We start from the raw sequence: 25,844 nt of genomic DNA, 5'->3' as shown, positions 1-25,844 counted from the left end.
GGGCTCCTGGAAGAATACTGCTCAACAGAAAGACCAAGCCAGGAACTTGGAACTCCTAGCCCTAACCCTATCCTCCAGGAAGGGGAGAGGGGTTAGAAATTGAGTTAATGATCCATCATGCCTACATGATGAAGGCGCTTTAAAAATCCCAAAGGTATGGGGTTCAGGGAGCTTCTGGGTTAGTGAACATGTGGAGGTGCTGGGAGAGTGGCTCATCTGAAGAGGGTTTGGGGAGCTCCACGCCTCTTCCCACATACCTTGCCTTAGGCATCTCTTCCACTTGAATGTTCAACTCTATCATTTATCATATCCGTTTCATAATAAACTGGTAAATAGTAAGTGAACCGTTTCTCTGAGTTCTGTGAGCTGCTCTAGCAAATTAATCAAACCTAAGGAGGAGGTCCTGGTAACCTTTGATTTGTAGCTGCTTAGTCAGAAGCACAGATAACAGCCTGGACTTTCAACCAGCATCTGAAGCGTGAGGGGGGCAGTCTTGTGGGACTGAGCCCTCACCCAGTGGGATCTGACTCAATCTCCATGTAGATAGTGTCAGAATTGAGTTAAATTGTAGGACACACAACAGGTGTCACAGAATTGCGTGGGGTGGGGAAAGTGCCCATGTATCTGATGTCAGAAGTGTTGTGTGTGTGGTTGTTGTACAAGAGGAAAGGAGAAACACAGGGATGGTGTAGGTTTTCTTTACAGAGACTTAAAAGCTAAGACTGCAATTCATCTTTGGGTTCTTTACTTTTTATTTTTTTTAAAAGATTTTATTTATTTATTTGAGAGAGAGAATGAGATAGAGAGAGAGAGCATGAGAGGGGGGAGGGTCAGAGGGAGAAGCAGACTCCCTGCTGAGCAGGGAGCCCGGCGCAGGACTCGATCCCGAGACTCCAGGATCATGACCTGAGCCGAAGGCAGTCGCTTAACCAACTGAGCCACCCGACGCCCTGGGTTCTTTACTTTTTAAATATAAAATCTACACCACACAAAATTTTTAAAACTAAATCTTTTATTTTTCCTTCTACAGTTGTTTGAATCATTATGAAAGATGATCTAAATTAGTTGTAGGCAGGCAAGGCTAGAGCTCCTGAAATGTGCATTAAAAAGAGTTTACTGACTGTGTTGCTTTGGGTTACAAAAATCAGATTCACGTTGTTGGGGCAAAATATTTGACAGTAAGGTTTTTGATCTGTATCTTATTTCCCTTAGTATCTCCAGAGTCTGGAAACTCATAGGCAATTTATAAATATTTGTGGAATAAGTAATTGAAACTTGCAAAGATTCAGCAAGGGGGCAGGGTAGAGGTGAACATGTGTAATAGGAGAGAAGACGTGTCAGTTTGAGAAGGATAGCAAGTAAGGACAACTTCACCAATAGGAATTAGAGTCAACATGAATTAGAGTTTCTTTCTGGCCCTTTCCAGGTTCAGTGTTGGAATGAAAAAGAAGTGTTCTTTCTTGCTTGCTTTGCACCTTTCTTTCTCCACTAACTGGTACTCCATTCATTACCTAAAATGAATAAAACTACCCAACTTCAGGAAGGATCCTTAAATGGCTGGGCTGTGTTAAGGATCTAGTCAGTTGAGAACTATCCTCATTTGGTCAAGGTAGTACTGATGGTGGGCTGGGAACTTTGCAGAAGGCTCAAGGGTGCTGCAGCTCCCATCGGGGGGAAGAGCACACGGCAAGGCAGGAGAAGGTAGGTAGAAATGTTGTATTTGACAAGACCCAGCAAAGGCAACAATGTTTTTACCTTTGATGTACTTCATTTGTTAATCTATGTGATCAGATCAATCTAAGTGACTATCTTTTAATTTTTAAAAACAAATCTATTTTGTATAGTTGTATACCTGTGAATAGAGGGACAAGAACCATCAACAGAAGGACACATATTTTAAGTTACTCTTCCAGTGGTAAAGGCTCTTTGTATAAATCAATAGAGAGAACATTTATGCCCATTTTATAGGAACTGAAGCATAATTTTTACGCTTTCATTTATGATAGAGGTTTATAGTCATTATAATTTTGATTTTTATGCCAGACTCTTTGTCTTATATATGGATATATGGATTTTTTGCTGCCAAGGCCTTCTTCAGGAACAAAAACCCCCCATTATAACATATGAGAAAATATGATCTGCTCTGTAATGTACTTCATGTGCAATTTCCATGGGCAGACCATGGCCCTTAGTAAACACAATACAACTGTAAAATAGTTCTTGATTATTTTCCAGTGTTTAGCCTTAGCCAGAAATGTAGGAAGGAAAAGGTGGACAATCTTTAGGGTGATTTAAATGCTTGAAGTTACGGTTCTCAAACTTAATATGCACAAAATCACCTGGGTAGCTTGTGAAAATTGTAGATTACCAGACCTCACCACCAGAGAGTTTAAGTTGAGAATTCTAGAATGTGACCTGGGAAAATGAATTTAATAAACAGTCCAGTTGATTCTGTGCATGTTGTCTTAGGCCACGCACTGAGAAACTCCGGCTTAAGAGAATGTAAATACTTACACGGTCTATGAACCACAAGCAGAAAGCAGGAGAGATCCATTCTCTGGCATGAATGCCACAGTCGATCCATATGGCATTTTTTGCTGTTTGTTCTTTCCTAGAAACCTGTCCAAAGAAAACCCACAACAATAACAAGAAGCTTCAGGATAATCCTTCCATTTATGTAGTGCTTATATTTAATTCTTGCAACAAATCTGTGAAACACGCATTATTCTCTACATTCCTTTGAGGGTTTTCAAGGGACATTAAAAGCTGGTGAGATTAAAAGATACTAGTTAAAGTCACATAGCGGGTGAGAATCAGGATTGACATTTGCACTCAGGACCTTTGATTTAGAGCCCTCTTTGTTCTTCCACAATTGCTTAGTCATACCAGAGTTGCACGTGGAAGTGTAGAAATAAAGACCAGAGCACCAGTACTTCAGCTGTATCTTGACACCTTCTGTGAGGTAAATAGGTATGTGTGGCGTGGGCAGCTTTCTGTAGGAGACTGGAACAAAGCAAGGTTTGGGGAAGGGAAGCCAGTGGTGCTGAAGATAAACTTGGACTCCCTCACCGTTTTTCCCAGGGTGCATACTTTTTACGTATAGACGATTTCCTCATTGCCCACAGAAAAAAGTACACATTTAAGTTCACACAAACTTTTTACCACCAGGTGTGGGGACAGAGGCCTTGTTTTGATTCATTGTATGGGGAGCTAGTGCAAGCTGCCAATTCTGGAATAAGAGCTCCTAATCTGTCCTCAGTGATAGACTTTGGTGCCTTCAGAAGTGTTCTCAAAAACACCTCCACACAAAATGAATCCTGGTTCATTTGCTTTTAAAAATTAGTTTCAACACAATTGGGGTATGGAAGGGAGGGAGAAGAGTATTATAAAATTAAACAAATATGTGGAGTTGAAATTCCAAAACAAGAAAAGGAGAGAGTTAAATTTTTATTGCCATTCACCAGCACTCAGGGAAGTTTGTTCTTAACTAACCTGGAGCTAGAGATAATCCAGTAAGAAAGCAAGGGAGAAAATCAAAGGGCATTGGCTTCAAAGAGTAAAATAGTACACAGAGGAGAACTATGTGGCTGATTTAATTTACTCAATTTAAAAGAAAATCTTGAGTTGTCTGGACTAGTTGCCTGACTCAATTTTCTGTCTAACGGTGCCAAGCAAACTCTCTTGGTACCGGTCCTGACACTGGGAAGATGAAGGAACCCCAGAGACTCCCATCGCGTGCATGTTCTTGGTCAAGTAAGACTGGAACTAAGGCACGCAGGAAACATGATCTTCTAATGTGTAAATCTGGGTCCCAGAAACACAAGTCCTGAAGAGCACATACATTACGGCCAAAAGCAAACAGCATGGGTAGGTAGACCACAAATGCATGGATCCAATTTGATGGACCAACTCAGCTGTCAAGAAGACCTGATGTTTCATCTACCTTGAGTTTGCACTGCAGGTTCTTGTCAAAACAAATGAAAACCCAGGAACCCCGACTCGAAATCTTATCTTTGGCTGACTAAAGAGACTCACCTCTCACAATTTAGATAGATAATGTTGGGAAACTATACGTAAATTAAATGTTATTAAGTCAAAGGTATTTTTCTGATGCTTACTTTTTTCCTAGAACTTCTTTCTAATTATTTGGGTGGGGGGCAGGGGGAACTGCTAAAAAAAAATGCAGAATTAGAAATTAACAGCAGGAATTAGTATGGTTTCATGGCTCCCAAAAATTCTTTCTTTGGCCGTATTCACAGACCTTTACTAAGGCAAATTTATTCAACTAAAAATAAATAACCAAATGGACAGGGATTGGAACATAAGCTATCATATCAACCCTACTGCCAAGGCCCCCAACATTGCCCTGGTTCCTATCTTACCCTGGGTTTGACTGTTCAGCTCTTTCTTTGCTTCCAAAAATTACAGCAGTATCAGTGTTTGTCTAACAAAAGATTCCTCTTCATTCTCCTCCCTGCCAGGTAAGCCAGTCAGAGGTGATGGTGGTGAGAGTAAATAAAGTACTTGAAAAATAATCCAGATGGCTCCGCTCCTTTTATGAAGGTAGCCACCAAAGCTTAGGAAGGTTAAATAGCTTATCTATGTCCCATAGACAGAGTAAATTCTAAAAATAGGGTTTTCACTGTTACACCAACACTGCATTAGTAAAGGAAAGAATGTAAGGGTAATAACCAATCCCCAAATAGCTGGATATTAAAATTGAGGAACACTTGTAATACAAATATTTCCATAGCTCAAAGAAAAAAATCCAAGTTATAATAAGTAGCAGTGGAGAATTAATACATTCTCCGAAGTTGAGAGATCAGTGACTCTCCCCACAACACACCTTTAAAACATAAAGTGGGTACTTCTCGTATGAGGATCCAATGTGGATTTTTTCAACCATTTCAGGATAGTTCCTAGTTATGGCTTCCATCCAAAAGTAGATCTATCAAAAGAGAAACCAGCAGTCAGTCGCAGAGCAAGTTCAAAGCATTTCCCTGGCCAAAGGAAGCAGACAATTTCTTCAGGGCAAGGCAATCCCTTTAAAACCTTTGTACAAAGAAAGAATAAGGAACCAAAGCAAGCTGGGGCTGGGTGTTTCTTCTGCTGTTTAGGAAAATCAGTAAAATTAAAGTTTTCAAAAGTATCAAGGTTTAGAGAAAGGGTAGAAGAGTACTAAGAAACTTACGACAAAGTAGGAAAAGTTAATCTTTAGAGTAGATCTCCTGAAAGTTATTTTTAAAAGCTCATCATATCGAATCCCTGCCTCCGTGTGTGAAATCCTCTTTACCATTCATTCCTGAGTTCACTTTTCTATGGGACTTTTTTTTTTTTTTTTAATATTCACTTTTCAAGAGTAACCTAAGGAAATCCTGGGCACTATCTTTGCACAGGATAAATAGCAGTGCCATTGTTTCCCACTAGAGACCTGTGTACTCACAACAAGATGTGTAAAATGAGAGGAGGCAAAGGGGAGGACAATCTGGAGGGAAAACATTTTCTCCGAGAAGTGTGATTCAGGACCATTCTCCTGGCTGGAAGTCTAGTGGTACTGGTGATTCTGTCAAGATTACAGTGGGAGGACAAAACAAAACCTCCTGGCCCTGACTTTAGGCTAGTGGCCACTTCAAAGCAGGGTTTGAATGTGGGAGGGAAGAGGTCTCGGCAGAATAGAGACAAGGGAAGAGAGATAAAGGAGGGGGGTGCAGTTTTAAGCTTCCCCATCAATCAGCCAAGCACATTGATTCTAGAAGGAGACTGAGTTCTGGTTTAACTGGAAAGGAACAGATGTTTTTGAAGATTAAATAGAAAATTGATTCTTATTTCTTAAGTCTTAGATGTCTTAAAAACATGGATATGGTCCTTAATAGTTTCTGGGCACCTAGCCAAAGATGATAAAAATACTTATATTAAGCAATAGAGCAGCATACTCCTATGAAAGGAAAAAAGGTATCGAGGGATTTTTATTACTTGGAGCGTACTACATAAAAAGAAAGTCCTCCAAAGAGTTTACCCTTTCAACTAACAAATATGGGGATATGGTTCTTAGAGTATTACATGAAAGCTCACACCAATCAACTGAGCCCCAGCATCTTTCTCAGGTTCCCTCTAGAAAAATTGGAACCTGTAAGAACTGATAGGAAAAAAATCAACTTTTTGATTAAAGTACAGGTGGTGAAAGAATAAAATACAGGTGGTGGTATTATTACTATTATTAGTTTAAATAGATTCCTCCTAAGGGGAATAAAACGCACTTGTTTACAGTGCACTAAATGTAAGTGTATAAATTCCTTTAATTCAGTGAGATAATGTTGCCATTATTCAGTAAGAGTACAATCAGGGTAATGGTCCAAAGAGACATGATTAATTGGATTGTTAATTTTTTTGTAGCAGTTTCAATAAAAAGGGCGCTATTTTTTATTTCTTGTTATTCCTTAGCATGCAGTATTACTGCTAACAGTTAGAGATACTCTTAGCTGTGGACAAACAGCCTGCTTAGAAGCAGTTTACTAAATATGATGCAATCTTCTCAGGGCAGATATCTACAAGAGGGTAAGTTACCACCATATAATCAACCTAATCATGATTTTTTTTTATCCTCTTCCGCTAATTATGTTTCTTTAATAATATCCCATGGTTGAAATGGCAATGCTAATTAAATGAAAATAGTAATTTTGGAGAGAAATGTAATGGCTTACTTCATTTAGTGGGTGATACCGTTCATAGTATGAGGAGGAAGTCCGGGGGGTGACCGTGTCATTGAGAGTTTGCTGTTGGATAAGATCTTTCACTTCTTCCACCAAGATTCTGGGGACAAAACAGAGGGAGAGCTGATTTCCAAACAGGACTCTTATTTTCCCATGGCCCATTGCAGGCACAACAACAGGTGAGCATGGGGAAAAATCATGGAGAAATCGAACAAGCAAAAGTTCATCAAGGTGCAAACAATAACCCAGAACATTGTAGTAAGCTGAAATTCACAAACCTTCTTGGGAGACCCCACATGGGTGCTGGAGAGAAAGTGGCTCCTACAGGATATGTTTTCAGGGCCTCCAAAAGCTCACCCTTTCCCCACCATTACCAACATTCCTTGATTGTGATTCATCAGTGTCTTTAATGTATAGATTAATGGACAACTTTCTTAAATCCAGAGTAACTTTGTATTATTCTGGTTTTAGTTAAGGACCAAGGAGAAGCAGAAAGCCTTTTCTTTTTGTTTTTCATTGTGACAACCGTGTTTCTATACCAGATGTTCTGCATAGCCAAAGATGATCAGATCTCTAGAGAAACAGAAGCACAGGGAAAGGGAAGGTACTGGAAAGTCACCTTGTTTAATTCTCTTCAGAAGTACCCCCTTGTTAACTAGGCAAACATTGTAACTGAATTAAGCTGTTCCTTCACACGGGATGAACAGTTTGAAAGTTAGCTATCATTTTAATATCATTTTCCTTTTTCTTTAAGGCCAACAGATAAAAGCCAAGGCTTTGACATCAGAAGAGTCTGAGTTCAACTCTTAGCTCTGCTATGTTCTATGTGGTATGATCTTGCAAAATTCCTTTGTGAATATGAAACATTTTTCCATCTGCATAATGAGGATAGTATCTCTCTCACAGAGTTAAATTAAGAGTTAAATGAAGCAATGTATATAAAGGCTCAGCACAGTCCCTGGAAGGCAGTAAACACCTATAACATATTATTAATAATTATTATAGTGGGGGCGCCTGGGTGGCTCAGTTGGTTAAGCGACTGCCTTCGGCTCAGATCATGATTCCAGGGTCCTGGGATCGAGCCCCGCATCAGGCTCCCTGCTCCTAGGTAGGCCTGCTTCTCCCTCTCCCACTCCCCCTGCTTGTGTTCCCTCTCTCGCTGTCTTTCTCTGTCAATTAAATAAATAAATAAAATATTTTTTAAAAATAATTATTATAGCACATTATCCAAAGGCTGCCCATTGATACACAGAAGAGAGCATGGCCTCCAGGAAGTCCTAGGGTAGCTTATGGAAGACCCGCTCTTGGGCAGTGGATGCAGGAAGGAGACATTGGATAGGAGAATCTAAGAGGAAGGGACATGGAGTCTGAACAGAAATTGCCTCTGATACAGTGTTTCGTTTAGGGCCAGACATTCAAGAATGTTCACTGACCTTGTGAAGCAAGGAAGGAAGCCAAATCCCCTTCAGCGCTGCTTTTTCAAGAGATACCACAAAACCTACTAAGGTGAATGACAATTTTGCTCCCCAGGTCTAGGCACAGAGTAGAAAAACTATGAGAAGGAAGGAATAAGGAGGAACTCTAAGAGGCTCCTCAGATCGCTGAGTCTGAGGCATTTTCAGATAAGGGACCTAGATCTTGAGAGATTAAACCACTTGTCCAAGGTCACAGAGCTAGCCACTGGGGCCTCATCACCAGTCCACTTTAGAAATTTCCATGTTGCCATGTTCAACGTAAGTGTTCATTTTTCCGGGAAGCAATTATACCGTCTGCTAGCAAAATACATCATAGGTGCTTATAATGGCTACTCAATAAATATTGAATGATGCCTACCTGAATTGAATTGTGCTGTCATGTAAATGGGCTTTCACATTGTTTACATCAGACTCACTCACAAAAAAATGGACTTCCTTCTGCTTCTTAATAAATTCAGCTGTTACTGGCTGCCAGAGAACAATCTGCATTTTCAAGGGGCAAAAAATGAAAACAAAAATGGTTGTTTATGTCATTCTCATCTGTAGCGAAAGCCATAAGAATGTGTCCCTAGGAGAAATGAAAAAGACGTTTCCTGGCCGCTGGTAACCAGTCACTATTCACACACGTGGCAGTGTAAACATTTATCTTGCAGGGGGCTTGTTTTATTCTTCTCTGTAACCCCAGTTGCTAAAGAAGGCCTGGGACATATAGGGCACTCAATAAATATTTGGTGAGACAAGAATAAATGAGTGAATGAATATATTTTTGACCCAATTATAAAGCTGGCTCTGTATGTCAGATGTGTAAAGGAGAAATGCACTCTGTCTAGAAAGTTAATTAAGTGTTGATTTTCTTTAAAAAAATTCCATGTCCTTGGTAATTATTATCCTTCAGTATTCCTTTTCTTTAATCTAATTATGGACTTTGGGCAATGCCTTTCAATAATACTTACACTTTTTTCTGTTTTACTGGGCTTTTTCCAAGCACTTTCACACCCATTTCCTTTGACCATTATAATTATACTTTGCTATGGGCTAGCAGGTGTTATTATTTCCATTGTTATTATTTCATTGGAAATAATGAAGAAATTAATGCTCATAGCCAACTTGTCTAAAATCATACATGTAGGAAGTGGCAGAACAAGAACTCTGATGCTTCCTCTGGTGGTATGTCCTCTGGCCATGGTGTGGTGGCCATGAAAACGCACCGCTCAGTTCTGTTGAGAGGAGCACAGTTGAATGCCCTTCCCAGCCCCTGTACCTCTTGGTCCACTGGAGACTGAGGCCAAGCTGCCCTAGGGCTGCAGCCAGCCACTGATTGAGCACCGAGGGCATATTCTTGTAGGCCCATTTCTGCAAGATCTGGGTTTCCTCTTCCAGGTAGCTTTGGCCTAAGGACGCACCACTGGTCCAGCCAAACCTTCATCAGAACTACCCTAGAGAACCTCCATTTCTGCACAAGCGTCAGAGCTGCGTCATGGTCTGAAAGTGCCTCCTACCATCTTTAGCTTCCTCCTCTTCATCCATCACAAGCATTCCCCTCCTAGTCCATCCCTGGCATCTTTGTTTTTTTTTAAGATTTTATTTATTTATTTATTTATCTGAGAAAGAGAGAGAGAGATGGTGAGAATAGGAACATAAGCAGAGGGAGTATGAGAGGGAGAAGCAGGCTTCCTGCTGGGCAGGGAGCCCGGTGCAGAGCTCGATTCCAGGACCCTGGGATCATGACTTGAGCTGAAGGCAGATGCTTAACGACTGAGCCACCCAGGCACCCGCTTCCCTGGCATCTTTAATCTGGTTTTGATGTCTGCTTCTTGGAGAACCTTAACTGACAAATAGGGAGACATCAATTTTCTACCATGACATTTTGTAACTCTTGTCAGCTTTCTACACATTAAGCATTCTGGGGAGATGCGTCCCAGGCATGAAGATTTTAATAAATGTTCCCTTGTGGTTTGATACTTATTCCTTTTACAAACCATTGTTTTATAAACAAAGTTCTATTGGACTTCTGTTATCACAACATCTTTGTAAGTACACACTTTAATTCCCAAAGTACAATTATTATGAAATTGGCTGAAAAGCCAATAGCACAAATGAAGAAGTTTTGATTTTAGCAACCAGCAAAATCATGTGATGATGGGAAGGGCGAGATGGCTATAAGAAGAGGGGTTTAAGGGCGCCTGCATGGCTCAGTTGGTTAAGGTCTGACTCTTGACTTTGGCTCAGGTCATGATCTCAGGGTCTCAGGTTGTGTCACGCTCCTGGCTGGGCATGGAGCCTGCTTAAGATTCTCTCTCTCTCTCTCTCTCTTTTTCTGCCCCTCCCCCCTGCTCGCTCTCTATTTCAAAAAAAAAAGGGGGGGTTATACCAACTATATGTAATTCAGACAACATATGAGAGAACATCGTACACAAAAGTCACACCTAGTGAGGCTAACATACAGTTGATCCTTGAAGAATGTGGGGGTTAGGGGTGCCAACTCCCATGCAGTTGAAAATCTGCATATAACTTTTGATTTCCCCAAAACTTAACTACTAACAGCCCACTGTTAACTGGATCCTTACTGATAACATAAACAGTTGATGAACATGTATTTCATGTGCTGTATGTATTATATACTGTATTCTTATAATTAAACTAGGGAAAAGAAAATGTTATTAAGAAAATCATAAGGAAAATACATTTACAGTACTATACTGTATTTCGCAGAAAAAACAAACAAACAAACAATCTGTGTGTAAGTGGATCCCCACAGTTCAAATCAGTGTTATTCAAGGGTCGCCTGTAAAGATAAATGAAGGAGAATTTACCTCGTATGTTGTAGTAAGATTCTGCAGAATCTGAACTTGCCTGGAGGTTCTAGGAAGAGCAGATAAAACCTGGCCACTGGGAAAAAATAACACAGAATTTTGATGTTAAATAAAAAAGTGAAAATGAGATAAATTATACTGGGAGGGGCTTCTAGGTAATTGTGAAAAGGAAACAAACTTTAAATGGTAAAAGAGGATCTTGCTACAGACTAAGTGTTAAAAAGAGAACATGCACTTTCTCGTTCTTTCTGCTCCTGAGCACCTGCCAAATCAATAACTCTGTTGAATGGGAGTACTTACTTCTTTCTTCTCCTTTGTGTGCGTGTGCATACCTGGGTGGTTTTAATTTTAAAAATTGAATATTTGATGCATAAGGGAATATTTATATTAACATTCACTGATTACATAATAAGATGAATGCCTGGGAACCCATTATGCCACTTAAGAAATCCGTTATTGGATGTCCTTGAAGCTCCTTGTGTCCTTGTCCCCACTCCCCCGCCACACCCCAAAGGTATCCACTACCTTAAATTTTCATTTTGCTCGTTCCCTTACTTTTCCTCAATAGTATGGATTCTTAAATACATGTTTGGATTCTTTAATGTGTAGATTCTTAAGATACCCTTAGATTTGCTTGATTTAACTCTATAAAAATGGTGTACTATATATATCTTCCTGTATCTTATTTTTCTCACTCAACATTGTATTTTCAAGTTTATCATCTGTGTTGAAAAATGTAGCCATAGTCCCCATGTGTTGGAATTTGTTTACAAGTGGAATTGCTATATCTTGGGGGTACACATATTTTAATTTCAAAGAATAGTACCAAATTATTTCTCAAACTTTTTACACCAGTTTATATTTTCACCTGTAGTGGAAATGATTTCCTATAGCTCCTCCTCCTTGGTAACCCTTGATGCTGCCTGACGTTTTAATTTTTCCAATTGAATGGTTGAATTGAAATGGAATCTTTAATGTAATTTTAATTTTAATTTTCTGACTTACTAATGAAGTACAATTATTTCCATTCAATTATTTTTTGTGACAATCTACTAGCAGAATTTCTTTTTATAATCTAGATACTAACCCTGTGGCAGTTAAATGTATTGAAAATATCTTGTACCAGTTTGTTTCTCTTTTCTCTCTCTGTACAATGTATTTTTAGCCATCATTTCCTTCTAGGTTTGTGCTTTACTGTGTGTTAAGAACTCTTTCCCAATCCCTAGGTCTTAAAGATATTCTCTTATATTTCTTTTGCCTTTCTTCTTTTTCTAATTTGAATTCCAGTATAGTTAACATACAGTGTTGTATTAGTTTCAAGCATATAATATAATGATTCAACAATTCTATACATTACTCAGTGCTGATCATGATAAATGTACTCTTAATTCACTTCACCTCTTTCATCCATTCCCTCCCCCCACCTCTGCTCTGAAAACCATCAGTTTATTCTCTATAGTTAAGAGTCTGATTCTTGTTTTTTCTCTCTCTCTTTTCTTCCTTTGTTCATTTGCTTGTTTAGTTTCTACATATGAGTGAAATCTATGGTATTTGTCTTTCTGTTTGACTTATTTCACTTAGCATTATACTCTTTAGATCCATCCATGTTGTTGCAGATGGCAAGATTGTATTCTTTTTTATGGCTAGATAATATTCCATTGTATATATATACTACATGTTCTTTATCCATTTATCTGTTGAGGGACACTTGGGCTGCTTCCATAATTTAGCTATTGTAAATAATGCTGCAATAAACATAAGGGTGGGTACATCTTTTCGAATTAGTGTTTTAGTATTCTTTGGGTAAATACATAGTGGAATTACTGGATCATATGATAATTTTATTTTTAACTTTTTGAGGAACCTCTATACTGTTTTCCACAGTGGCTGCACCAGTTTGCATTCTCACCAATAGCACATGAGGGTTCTTTTTTACCATATCCTCGCCAACACTTGTTGTTTTTTGTGTTTTTTGTTTTAACCACTCTGACAGGTGTGAGGTGGTATCTCACTGTGGTTTTGATTTGTATTTCCCTGATGATGAGTGATGTTGAGCATTTTTTCATGTGTCTGTTGGCCACCTGTATTCTTTGGAGAAATGTCTGTTCATGTCTTTATGCCCATTTTTAATTGGATTATTTGGGGGTTTCTTTGGGTTTCTATTTTTTTGATGTTGAGTTGTATAAGTTCTTTATATATTTCTGATAGCAACCTTTTATCAGATACGTCATTTACAAATATCTTCTCCCATTCCCTAGGCTGTCTTTTAGTTTTGTCTTTTGTCTTTCTTATTTAAGTTTTTAAATCTATTTGAAAATTATTCGTTTGTGTGCGGTGTAAAGAAGGACTTGAGTTCCTTTTTTTCTTCTTAGCGTCATTTGTTAATCATTAATACTTTCCCCAGGGATCAGCTATGCCAATTCTGTCATGTATAAGTTTTCATACTCTTCGGCAGAGACAATGCTGGTTCATCACATCATTTTTTGTTTCTGGGGATACACAAAAAATGCATTTCCCAGCCTTCCCTGTGGTTGTATTGAGACCATGTGCTTGAGTTCTCAACAACGGAAATGTGGGAGGGAGGGGTGTGCCACAGTTAAGAGCAGGTGGGAGTCTTTATGTGCTATGTGGTCTCTTACCCTGGGGCTAGAAGCAAAGAACCCCAAGGAATTGTAATAGGGAAGCAGCCCAGATCTTCAAGTTGGAGGAGAGGACCAGGCAGAGCCGGATGGCTTCATTAATTGATGATATACGTGACAAAGAAACCTGTGTTGTGGCAAGTAAAGCTATTTCAGGGTGCATTAGTTATATAGCATAATCAAGGATTACCCTTACTGATGTGGTGTGGTCTATTTCTTGGATCTCTTTTAAGTTCCATGGATTTACTTGTCTATCTTTGGGCTGATACCATTCATCCATGTGATTGTAGCTTCATATTAAATCTTAACCTATAGGACAAGCTCCTGTTTCCCCTCTCCCTTGTCTAGTTCTTTTTAGAGATTTTCTTGGTTTGACATTTTGCTTTTCCAAATAAATTTTAAAAATCAGAGAGGAAAAATGAAACAAGACAAAACCAGAGAGGGAGACAAACCGTAAGAGACTCTTAATCTTAGGAAACAAACTGAGGGTTGCTGGAGGGGAGGGGCGTGGGAAGATGGGGATGGGTGATGGACACTGGGGAGGCTATGTGTTATGGTGAGCGTTGGGTGTTATGTAAGACTGATGAATCACAGACGTGTACTTCTGAAACAAATAATACATTATATGTTAATTAATTGGATTTGAATTTTTTAAAAAATCAGCTTGTTGTGTTCCATGAAAAAAGTTTGGATTTTGTTTAGTATTATTATAAATCAATAATTTGGGAGAATTGACATTCTCCTGATTCTGAGTCTCCTTATCATTAATACAATAGATTTGCCTACCAGTTTAGGCATTCTTTTTTTTTTTTTAAAGATTTTATTTATGTATTTGAGAGAGAGAGAATGAGAGAGAGCACATGAGAGGGGGGAGGGTCAGAGGGAGAAGCAGACTCCCTGCCGAGCAGGGAGCCCGATGCGGGACTCGATCCAGGGACTCCAGGATCATGACCTGAGCCGAAGGCAGTCGCTTAACCAACTGAGCCACCCAGGCGCCCAGTTTAGGCATTCTTTAATAACCGTCAAAAATATTTTATAATTTTATCTATAAAAATATTACATATGGGCATTGATGCCTGTGATCTCTAGGTTTACTAAAGGCTAGGTTTATTTGGGCAGTATTAGAAAAAAATACCAATTCGGGATACTCTCAAGAATTTTAATAGGGCCAAAACAAAGTTGGTGACCTAAAGGCTTGTTGGTGATGGGGAGTTTCTACATGAAGTTAGTGAAAAATGAGATTTGTCTTCTCTTAGGAAAACGGGCAGCTCTCTCCAGCCTAATGTGTATTGTTCGTGTTCGTCCTGACGTTCACCAAACAGCTAGTCACGGAGAACGCGGGCAGGTCACCGCCCTCCAGAAACGGTTTCTGCATTGTGTATGGTTTGGTTTCTTTTACTCACCTGCTTGAACACTTGAATAAACCATTCTCCAGTTTAAAAAATATATATATATTGCATATTTTTATTATATTTATTCTAGCAAATTTTTTTCTTTCATAAATAGTGATTTTTAGTATTCCATCTCTTCATTCTTTCTTGTTGAGGCATAGAAATGAAATAAATTTTTAGATATTAATTTTCTATCCAGATCCCTTGGTAGTTTCAACCATTTTAATGTAGATATTTTGGGTTTTTTTCTTTGCAAGAAATCATTACAATTGTACATACTAAATTTTGCTTCTTTCATTTCAAAGCTTGTAGAATTTTTTTTTCTTGCCTGACTGTATTGACCAGGACCTGCAGTACAGTGTTGAACGGAAGTGGAAATAAAATGCATGATGCATAATTTTTAAGAAAATGTTATGATGTTTCACCATTAGAATGCTTGTGGCAGGGTTTTATAGGTGCCTTTTATCAGGGTAAAGAAGTTTCCTTCTACTCTCTGCTATGAGTTTTTATAAGGAATGGATGTGGATTTTATCCTATGTTTTTATGAGGTGAGCACAGTGTTTTCTAGTTTCATCTCTTAATGTGATGAATTACATCAATAGATTCTTTTTTAAGTAGACACCTGGTTTAATTTGTTTTCTCACCTTTGCTTTGTAATATTTCTTTCTACCTTATAATGCTTGCTGGGGCCATAAGGGATGCTCAGCAATTCTTGCAAAGCCAAGATTTGGATTGACTTTATTTTTACATACCACCTAATCAGAAAGGAAAGAATTTCTTAAAAATTATTCTCATTCTTGCAGCTCTCTATCCATTTTGCAGGTAGGGAGATTTGGATAAATAGAGAATGGAGGCAGTGAGGTGAGAAATTGCAGATATATGTGGAATCTGTTAACAACAATGGCATTCTCAAATTTCTAGTATGCCTCGAAGTAACGATTTTATTTACATTAACATTAAGCTATATTGGTGGCATTTGCCAGACGGGGCCCATTTTTTAACTTAAAGAAGTTTTTCTTTTATTTTTAGACAAATATTATCCTTGAAATGTGGGTTAAATATTTTTTTTGATCACAAAGAAAATGTTTTGCTCTTTCTTTATTTAAAACTAATCTTAGCAGGCGCCTGGGTGGCTCAGTTAGTTAAGTGTCTGCCTTGGGCTCAGGTCATGATCTTGGGGTCTTGGGACCGAGCCCCACATTGGGCTCCCTGCTCAGTGGGGAGTCTGCTTCTCCTTCTCCTACTGCCCCTCTCCTCTGCTCATGCTGTCTCTCTCTCTCTCAAATAAATAAATAAAATCATTTAAAAAATTAAAAAAAAATAAAACTAGTCTTAGACTTTGGGGTGCCTGGGTGGCTCAGTTGGTTGAGTGTCTGACTCTTGATTTCATCTCAGGTCATGATCTCAGGGTTGTGGGATCCATCCCCACATCGGTCTGCACTGGTCATGGAGCCTGCTTGAGATTCTCTCTCTCCCTCTCTCAAAAACAAAAACAAAAACAAAACAAAACAAAACAAAACTAATCTTAGATTTTGCTCTTAGTCAAGATGGAGAAACAAGGACTAGGTTTACTCTCCTGCCAGAAATAAATAAAAAACTGGACTCTCTCTCTCTCTCTCTATATATATGTATATATATGCACTTAAAAATTGAATATCAGCAACATGATGACTAGATACAACATTTTATCCTAGATTAGATCCTGAAACAGAAAAAGAACATTAGTGGAAAAACTGATGAAATCCAAACAAAGTCTGGAGTTTAGATAATAGTAATAGTGTTAACAATGTTGGATTTTTAGTTTTGACAAATATAACATGGTAATGTAAGATGCTAACAGTAAGGGAAACTGAGGAACTCTCTGTAATATCTTGCAACTTTTCTGTAAATCTAAAATTATTCCAAATAAAATTTTTATTAAAAAAATGTAACAAGAGCTCTGGAAGTGCAAAAGAGGTTATGACAACTTATGCTTGTCATTATTAGCAAAGGCATTATGGAAGAGATGATTGGGTAAGTTAGAGTGTGGAAAGACCCTGTGGCAGGAGACAAAAAGGCACTGTTGGGGAAATAGCAAGCTGTTCCTTGTTGCCAAGTGTAGGATGGGATAGTAGCTAGACAGAAATTAATTGGAAAACTTATTTTCATCCTCCTCTAGAGAAGGCTTTGAATGCACATTGAGAAATCTGGTCTTTATCTTGTAGGCAATTAGGAGTTAAGAAAAGGACATCACTTGTGATTTATAAGAATAACTTTGACAGCAGAATGGAGGGTGGTTTTATTTTAGAAATCCTAATTAAAAGATTTAGATTCTGGAAATAAGTCTACGGAGACTTGATTTTCAGAAGAGGGAAAGACCAGCTCACAGAAAAAAGAGACTAGGAAATTTTATGTCAATCCCTGGTACAGTGTTAGTGTACATTATTCAACCAGTGCTTGAAGAAATATATTAAAGGGTCGGTACTGTGATCATTCATAGTAACCTGGAAACCACATGAATGCTTCTCAGTAACAGAATTGTTGAATGATGGTGATGTCTGCACATTCTGGAATGTTTTGTAGTCCTAAAGAATGAGTTAGATTTATAACAGTTAACTTGCAGGAGACTTACATGACATTCTAAGAGAAAGAAACAAGATATGGAGAAGTCTATAAAATATCCCATTTTTGCGAAAAAAAATATTAGAAAGAAAAAGGAAAATTACATGTGTTAAAAGCAGGAGAAAAGTGATGAATGAATAAGCAGCGCATAGTTAACATTGATTTGGATGGTGGGGGATGGCCATTGAAAGACTGGGTAGGTGAGAGAAGTGGGGGGAGGTAATAAGATTGTTTTTTAAAAGAAAGGACTCTACAGTTCCAATAGAAGATCTGATATTCGACAAATATAAAATTATACAAGGGTGTATATAAATGTATAGAGAAACACAGGAAAGAATGATCACCAAAATGTTAATGATGTTTTCTCAGGGTGATGAAATCTCGGTGTTTTTTCTCCCCAATTTTATGCCTTTCTGTATTACTAATTAACCAAAAAAAGCTCTTATTTTATTTAATCGGGGGGGGAAACTATTAAAATGTTACTCTAACTGTGAAAAAACCACTGCCAAGCTTCTTATACTGCTGCTGACCCTTTTGCTAGAACATTCCTTGTTGTTTTTAAATGTTCTCTGAGCCCATCAGGGGAGTATAGTGGGTTTTCTAGTCTTTCATAGTATTTTCATTCTAGCATGTTCACCATCTGCCATAATAGCTCTGGCATTTCTAGTTCACTAAATGTAGGCCACTGTTTTCTCCAAGCTTCCAAAAAAAAAAAAAATCCTAGCAGCAATTAGCACCACCTCCCAAGGATCTAACTAGAATGTCAAATCCTGTATCTTGGGTGAGTGTACCTCTTTGGAGATATAATCCCTCTCCTTTATTAACATACTCAGCACTTGTGCCACCAGATTATGTCATGACTTAACCCTAGCTACCAGTTACGAGGGTAGGAGGAGAGGTGAAAGTAAGAGATGACATTACAGAACTGAGCTCTCCCATAGCAATGGGGGTGATGAAATCATTATATAATAGAAGCCAGGTGGCAGTGTTTAACCATCCTTGACAAGTTGGGCCCAGAAGAACATGATCCACAGAAAGCTATAGAGTTAGTTAAAAGAACATAGAGTTCTCAGGGGCAAGATAAATGGCAGCCAACAAAAGCATTGTTCAATCTTTACAATCGAAATAAATCAAGGATGAATATGAGAGAAGCTAAGGACAGCTATCCCAATTAAGAGTCACAATCCATTGCCCAGTTTCCAGATGTAGGTTCTTAGACCCAGAATTTCTTTCCTGAAGTGGGGAGGCGAGGCCCCCAAGGAAAGATCCTGCAACAGTATAGAAAGGGTATACGATCATTACTTCCTCTGTCCCTTCCCAAAGCAACCTATGAAAATGTACTCAGGAACTCTGCACACTGGAGAAAGGGGAATACTCGATCATTCTGAGGTCTTTTGGATGCAGGGTCCAAGCTGACACTGACACCTGGAGATCTGAAGTGCTAGTTTAGGTCCAGCTCTTGGTGGAGGCACCGGGTCTGTGGACCCACCAATGATCATATCCCTGGTCCCCAAATGTAAAACTGAGATGGACATACTTGGTAATTGGTAGAACCCCCACATCAGTTCCTTGCCTGTAAAGTAAGAGCTATCATAGTGGGAAAAGCCAAAAGATGAAGCCCTCACCCTCAGCCAGGAGAAGGAAAAAAATCCCAAACAAACCAAGAAGCATTCTGGGGGAAATTGCAGATATTAGTGCCACCCTTAAAGACCTAAAGATGCAAGGGTGGTGGTTTCTACAAATCCACTTTAAATTCATTAGTCTGGCTTTCACAAAAACCAGATGGGTCCATAGTGGACAGCTAATAATGAGCAAGGTGGGGATACCAAGGCAGGCTCATTACTGAAAGATGGTGGGGAGGGGCTCTTCGGATGGATGACATTAGCTCAAGAACCGTCTTATCAACTTTGCAAAAACTTTCTTAGAACTGCACTACAATCTAAGACCCTCTGTGCTCCACCTTCCTTCCTTCCTTTTTTCCTCCACAGGGATTAAATCAGCATTGCAGTTTTATGTCTCTCCCAAGAGCCTCTTCTTGTCCCCCCCTCATTTCTTCCTTTCAAGCATTTTTCTCAATACATCTCTTGTATGTCTAATTCTAACTTGGTGTCTGCTTCTTGGAGGACTAGGGAAGTGGGAAGAAAGTGTGGAGATCTTTGTATCACATTGTAACCCCTAACAGAGAGCACCCACCAAACAACAGGCACTAACTAACTATGTAAACAAAATGATTAGGCAGTTGATGTCAGCCAGCCTCTGTCAACAGTCACCCCAATGCTGGCACAAAGGGCGTGTGAACAGAATAGCCATGATGGCGAGGATGGGAAGTTTTGCATGGCCCAACAGGATGGGTTCTTACTCACCAAGATTGATAGAGCAACTGTTGCTGCCAAATGTCCAACTTGACAGCAATAGAAACCAAAACCAAGCCCTGTAATCAGCACCATTCCACGAAGAGACCAAGCAACCACTTGGGGAGAAGTTGCCTACTTTGGTCCCCTTCCACTCTGGGTCTGGATTTGCCTCTTTTACCTGCAGGGTCTCAACTAATGTTACCATAGCAGGACTTATATAATGTTTGATCCACACAGAATCCCACCTAACACTGTATCCGATTAAGGAATCCACTTTACAACAATGGAGGTGCAGAATGGGCACCTCCATGGAATCCACTGGACATATCACATACCACACCACCCAGAAGCAGCTAGCCACATATAGCAATTAGAATGGATTATCTGAGGTGCTAGCTTGGAAAGGGGCAACATCTTCCAGGATGCAGTTTTAAATCAATAATCATTATATGGTGTGGTGTCTCCACAAGTTAGAATACAGGGTTCCCGGAACCAAGCTGAAGTGGCTTTATTCACCACCATTCCAGGTGAATTAGGGGAATTTGTACTTGCAATCTACAAATATGGCTCTATAAATTTAAAAGTTCTGGTTCCCAGAAGAGGAAAAACTCCCACAGGGGTCATGGCAAGAGTCTTATTAAACTGACTGCTGTTGCAGCTACCCAGTCATTTCAGTCTCCTTGTCCCAAAAGATTATCAGGAAGGAGAGGAGTTATGCTGGAAGGGGTAAGTGACCTTGATCATCAGGAGGATATTGAGGGCTGCATTCACATACAGTTACGCTGGCAGGGAAGAATACATTTGGTACGTAGATGATAAACTTAGGCATTCTGTAATACTCCCTTGTCCAATTTTGAAGTATATGGACAAATGCAACAGTCATGGCCCAAAAGGACATGGTGATTGGAGGCTCTGACCCTTGAAGGTCGAGGGGCTGGGTCATCTCACCAGGTAAGTCACCTAGACCACGGTAAGCACACTGGTGAAAGGGAAGCAGAATGGATTGTAGAAAAGAAAAAAGATGAGTATTGGTTATTGTCTCAAGACTAGGTATAGCTGTGGTGGGCTGCAGTTAATCCCACTAATGTTCCTCTTGTGTGTTTCCTCCAGCAAAAGAGAGCAACCAGAATCCAGAGGAGCTGCTCCCAAAGCTTATTTTGGAAGCAGATTGATCTGAGTGGCACAAGGGCTGGACTATAGGAGACGCCATGTTGTGCTGTGCAGGTCCCCACGCAGGAATGAACTCTCGTTTCCCCAGCTTCTGCAGGTGTTGGCTGCGGTCACTCGAGTCCATTTCTAGGACTTTTCCTTGACTGAAGAAGGACATGTTGCCAAGGTCATGCCCCCTCCCAGGTATAGTCCACCTCCAATGACTAATAAGTATGGGTTATATACTATATATATATATATAGTATATATATGCCCTTGCCCCAGCGTGGGACAACTTTGCACGGACAACTCAGCTTTAGGGATCCCAGGGCTTCATGTGACTGCATCATTTTTCAGTTTCTCCTCATCCAGTTCTCTTTCCTTCATTCCTGCACAAATGTTGGTCCCAAGATCGCTTTCCAGGAAACGTCCTACATACAAATCTCTATCTCAGAGCCTGCTTCCTGGGGAAACTAACCCACAACAGATACAGGGGTCTACTATGTGGGATAAAACATGTGAAGTGCACTATGAGTTTGTATTCTCTAAGAATACAAAGTCAGAAGTTATTGGGGGCTGAGGTCATCAGAGAATGGAGACACTTTGAGCTGGACTTCTGAGATGGGCAAGATATGGTAAATATAGGGATATTAGACTGAGATAGGTAGAAGTTTGGCAGATGAATTGGAGAAGAAATGGCATAAGTACTGTACATAAGTGGAAAAGCGAAAGCAGAGCTGAAGGAATGGCAAGTGATCCGCATGGGCAGGAATATAGGGCTTCTGTTGGGATGTACCAGGAAATAAAAGCAGGATGAATGGGCAGGATGGGATCTGACCACTGAGAGTCTTAAAAGCTGGGGTCAGGATTGTGGCCCTTATTTATAAGGTCGTTGGGCCCCATTTGGGGTATTTGAGCCAAAGAGTGAAAAACTCAAAGCTCTCTTTTGATGTGAAGTATAAAGAAGTGGAGACTCATATAAGTAAATCATAATTAGCTAACTGTGTTAGCTTAAGCTAACAATGAAATGGGATGCCTTTTACCCAGCAATGCGCTCTCCATTATTCCAACAGGCTACATTTCAATCCCACGTAAGGGAAGTGTTGTGTTGACTAGAAGATAAGGGCATTTTTCTAATGTATTTGACCAAAGTTAGTCAACAGAAAAGAGAAAAAAAGAAAAAGTAAAGGTAAAAAATGTGTTATCCCAATGGGCCTCTTTCTTAAGGAGAAAAAAATTTAAGGAAATATAGAAAAATAAATCGGGAAGCGTGGAGGACTAAAATGATGAGGGTAAAACTGCACCATAAAATATATTAATGTGTCCAGGTTCCAACTGTGGTGAGCCAGACTCTTCCTGTCTCCACCCGTTTGGCCCAAGCGCCAACACAATAGAATTAGGAAATGGGATGAGGGTCAGTCAGGTCACCTTATGTAGAGCTTACATAGTTTCTGAAAATCAGTTTCCTGACTCAACGCCCCCTTACTTCATCAGAAAGAGGCTCTGAAGGCTGGTCAGAGTGGAGAAAGGGAGAAGATTTGTGACAATATTTCTTTGCAGCAAGTTGTTGCAGTCTTGTCAGTACCCTTTCTCCCAAAGAGGATGAAGTTTGGAGGTGTTACTTCCCTCATCTCCAACTAGTAGGGGGCACTTTCAAGGGGTAATGGGAAAGTCTGAACATGTTTCCTCAAGTTTAGGGACACGGGGACTGGTGCCTGGCTTGCTCCCAAGCCAGCTAAACATGCATGTGGCTGGTCTCCAGTTGGTTGGACAGTGATTAAAATCAAAAGAAGAAATACTTCATGGGCAAGTAGTTATAACTCAGATGCCGCCTACAGGGGCAAGAACGTGGGGGTGAAGGCAAGACTCCTAGGGGTGAAACATGGAGTCACAAATGGCCACCTAGTGAGAGAAGCATCTATCCCTGGTCTGGAGAATTCCTCAGCAAAGGAATCTGAAAAATTCCTAAGAAGTTAAAACCCAAGAAAAGGGCAAATGAGAAAAAGAGTCAGGGGTGTGTATGGAGAGGGGGTGAGGAGTTGTTTTCCTATAGAAACTGACATTTGAATAATACCTTGAATGGACCCAATATTCTAGTTTCTACATCGAGATTGTTTGCATGTTAACACGACCCCAAAATTATCAGTTACTTAAGAGTGGACTAGAAAGGGTGCCTGGGTGGCTCAGTCGTTAAGCGTCTGCCTTCGGCTCAGGTCATGATCCCAGTGTCCTGGGATCGAGTCCCACATCAGGCTCCCTGCTTGGCAGGAAGCCTGCTTCTCCCTCTCCCACTCCCCCTGCTTGTGTTCCTGCTCTAGCTATCTCTCTCTCTGTCAAATAAATAAATAAAAATCTTTAAAATAAAAAAAAAAAAAGAGTGGACTAAAAAGTCAGTATTTGCACACTTTCCATGTAGGGGCAAAGAAAGATTTCTCCACCACATGGAACATAATAGGGCAAAGGGAGATGAGAAAATAAAGAAATGTTTTGATTGCATCTCTGAAGTGATACAGTTAGAGGATTTAACCGATAGCCAATTGAAGATTTAAAAAAAAAATAGTCTTGCACCAAATATCGAGTGAAAAGTGTAAGCACAGTGAAATAACAGGTCATGTTACACAAAAAATAAACTGAATTTCCAAGAGGACAAGTAAATTGTCCAAGGCTGCATAACTAGTAAGTCACAGCTCTGGGGCTATCTCCAGATCCCAAGATTTTAATACTTGACAGCATTTCCTCTGTTGCTTCCCCTCTAAGAATATGATTATTCTCATCAAGCTCTGTCCCCTGCTATGGTTTACAGAAGAAGGTTCACATTTGCTGTAGTTCTGAAAGATTATTTTTGAATTTGAAAAGCTGGTGAGATGCCTCTGAACAATGGAACAGCGCTCGAGGCTGCAATTTTGTTTTATGCATTACAGTATTTTAAGGCCGCCAGTCCCCTGTTCTTTAAGATGAAAATAATATATCAGGGGGAGCTAAGGGAAAGAGAATAAACTGGTCTCCAGGTGGCAGATCGTGTATGAAGTTGACAGAAGGAACAAGTCCTGTGGTCTGTTAATAATTCAGAAGCCCTCTCTCCTCAACCATTCTCCACTCTCCCAATTCTTTTTCCTTCTTCCCTTTGTACTTCCCCCCCGCCTTCCCTGTTTCGAATAAATCGCCTCCGCTGACAGGCTGCTCCTAGGTCATCAGAGCACAATACATTTAATGTCTCTGTTTACAAGGTTCTTGCTAGGATTTTATTTTTGCCCTTTACGGTGTTTGGCCTTTAACAGCACGTGACCTCGGAGACATGCTTTGGTTTTTGTTTGTTTGTTTGGCTGCTTTTCTCTTTGGCATATGGTATTAATGCCTTTAAAACTTTTCTCGTTCTCATTCCGGGGCATTTCGCTGATGAGATGTATCAAAATGCACCTACAAATCAGCCAGTAAGAGATTGCCTGAATACAAAGTGTTATTAGGAAAATGATCATGACAAGAAAACAATAACAGAGAACAGCTTTAGGGAAAAGCCAGACTGTAAGCTCTTTTTAGAAGGGGTTGTATTCTTGCCCCCAGAAATAATTCATCAAAGTCTCTCGCCCTGAATGAAATTAGATTTCTGTTTTAGCTTCAGTAATAGGCTCTTCCTGGAAAAGCAGAGCTCAGAAACAGTTGGGAAAAAAAAATATATATATATTTTTACTCACAGAAAGAAGAGTTTGGAATGTTCTTTCTGGTGGAGGGATGGGAGAGAGGAATCAGATACGTATCTGCCCACAAAGCTGCAGCTCGCCCTTCCTCAATACACACGGACAATATTTTCAATACCATGTGATTGGTTAAAATATAGTCATATTCTTATTCCTCTCTTCAAGCATAGATATCGATCAGACTCCAAAGTATATGCTGAAGCAAGAAATAGTAAGAAAAGCCGTGCCTGAAGGAATATCCTCATTCATTTCTTTGCTATTTTTTTGCATAAGTCCTTTATTTGTGTAATATTTAGTTCCACTAAACTGTTATATGCTTTCTCATTTTGAAGCGACCTGGTAAAGCTTTGGAAGTACCTTACTAATGATTGTCTTATCTAGGGGTTCAGTTCATGATATGATCCAGGCGGTGGCACGTGCGTGAGCCGCCATGCTCTGCGGCCGCCGGCTGCCAAGGGGCAGGCCCCACGCCACCAAAGACCCACTGCAGGTGAGGACCCTGACGCTGAACTTCCAGCCCATCCCTCTCCCAGGCTGCATTCTGGACCACCTGTCTTCTCTGCAGGCTCACTGTTTCTAAATCTGACCTCCATCAGATTAGCTTTCTTCCTAATTTCTAGATTTTTAGTGGCAATGCTATTCAGTGAAATGAGTTGAAATGAGGCGAACATGGGTTCGAATCCAAACTCTACACTTATTGTTTGATTTGGGGCAAATGATTTATCCTTCCTAGGGCTCAGTTTCCTTCTCTGTAAGGTGTCGCCATCAAGATTCCCAGGGTGTGGGATTGCAGGCATTTAATGAGATAACATTTCTTTTTTTTTTTTTTTTTTTTTTTTAAAGATTTTATTTATTTATTTGAGACAGAGAGAATGAGAGAGACAGAGAGCACATGACAGGGGGAAGGGTCAGAGGGAGAAGCAGGCTCCCTGCCAAGCAGGGAGCCCGATGCGGGACTCGATCCCGGGACTCCAGGATCATGACCTGAGCCGAAGGCAGTCGCTTAACCAACTGAGC

General features: G+C 39.9%; 1 protein-coding gene across 1 annotated transcript in view; it reads right to left on the bottom strand.

The window, feature by feature from the left end:
- CPB2 (carboxypeptidase B2) overlaps positions 1-25,844 on the bottom strand; it is a 50,032-nt gene that overhangs the window by 22,419 nt on the left and 1,769 nt on the right. Inside the window, exons 2-6 of the mRNA XM_006747141.3 lie at positions 10,999-11,074; positions 8,544-8,668; positions 6,702-6,810; positions 4,847-4,948; positions 2,515-2,619 (exon numbers count right to left, since the gene is read on the bottom strand). Coding sequence (XP_006747204.1) covers positions 2,515-2,619; positions 4,847-4,948; positions 6,702-6,810; positions 8,544-8,668; positions 10,999-11,074 — 517 coding nt within the window. The remainder of the gene's footprint in view (positions 1-2,514; positions 2,620-4,846; positions 4,949-6,701; positions 6,811-8,543; positions 8,669-10,998; positions 11,075-25,844) is intronic.

The sequence above is a fragment of the Leptonychotes weddellii genome, chromosome 3 (genome assembly GCF_054177405.1).
Source record: "Leptonychotes weddellii isolate Sample4059 chromosome 3, ASM5417740v2, whole genome shotgun sequence".
NCBI lineage: Eukaryota > Metazoa > Chordata > Mammalia > Carnivora > Phocidae > Leptonychotes > Leptonychotes weddellii.
This window is presented reverse-complemented; position numbering and strand designations above follow the sequence as displayed.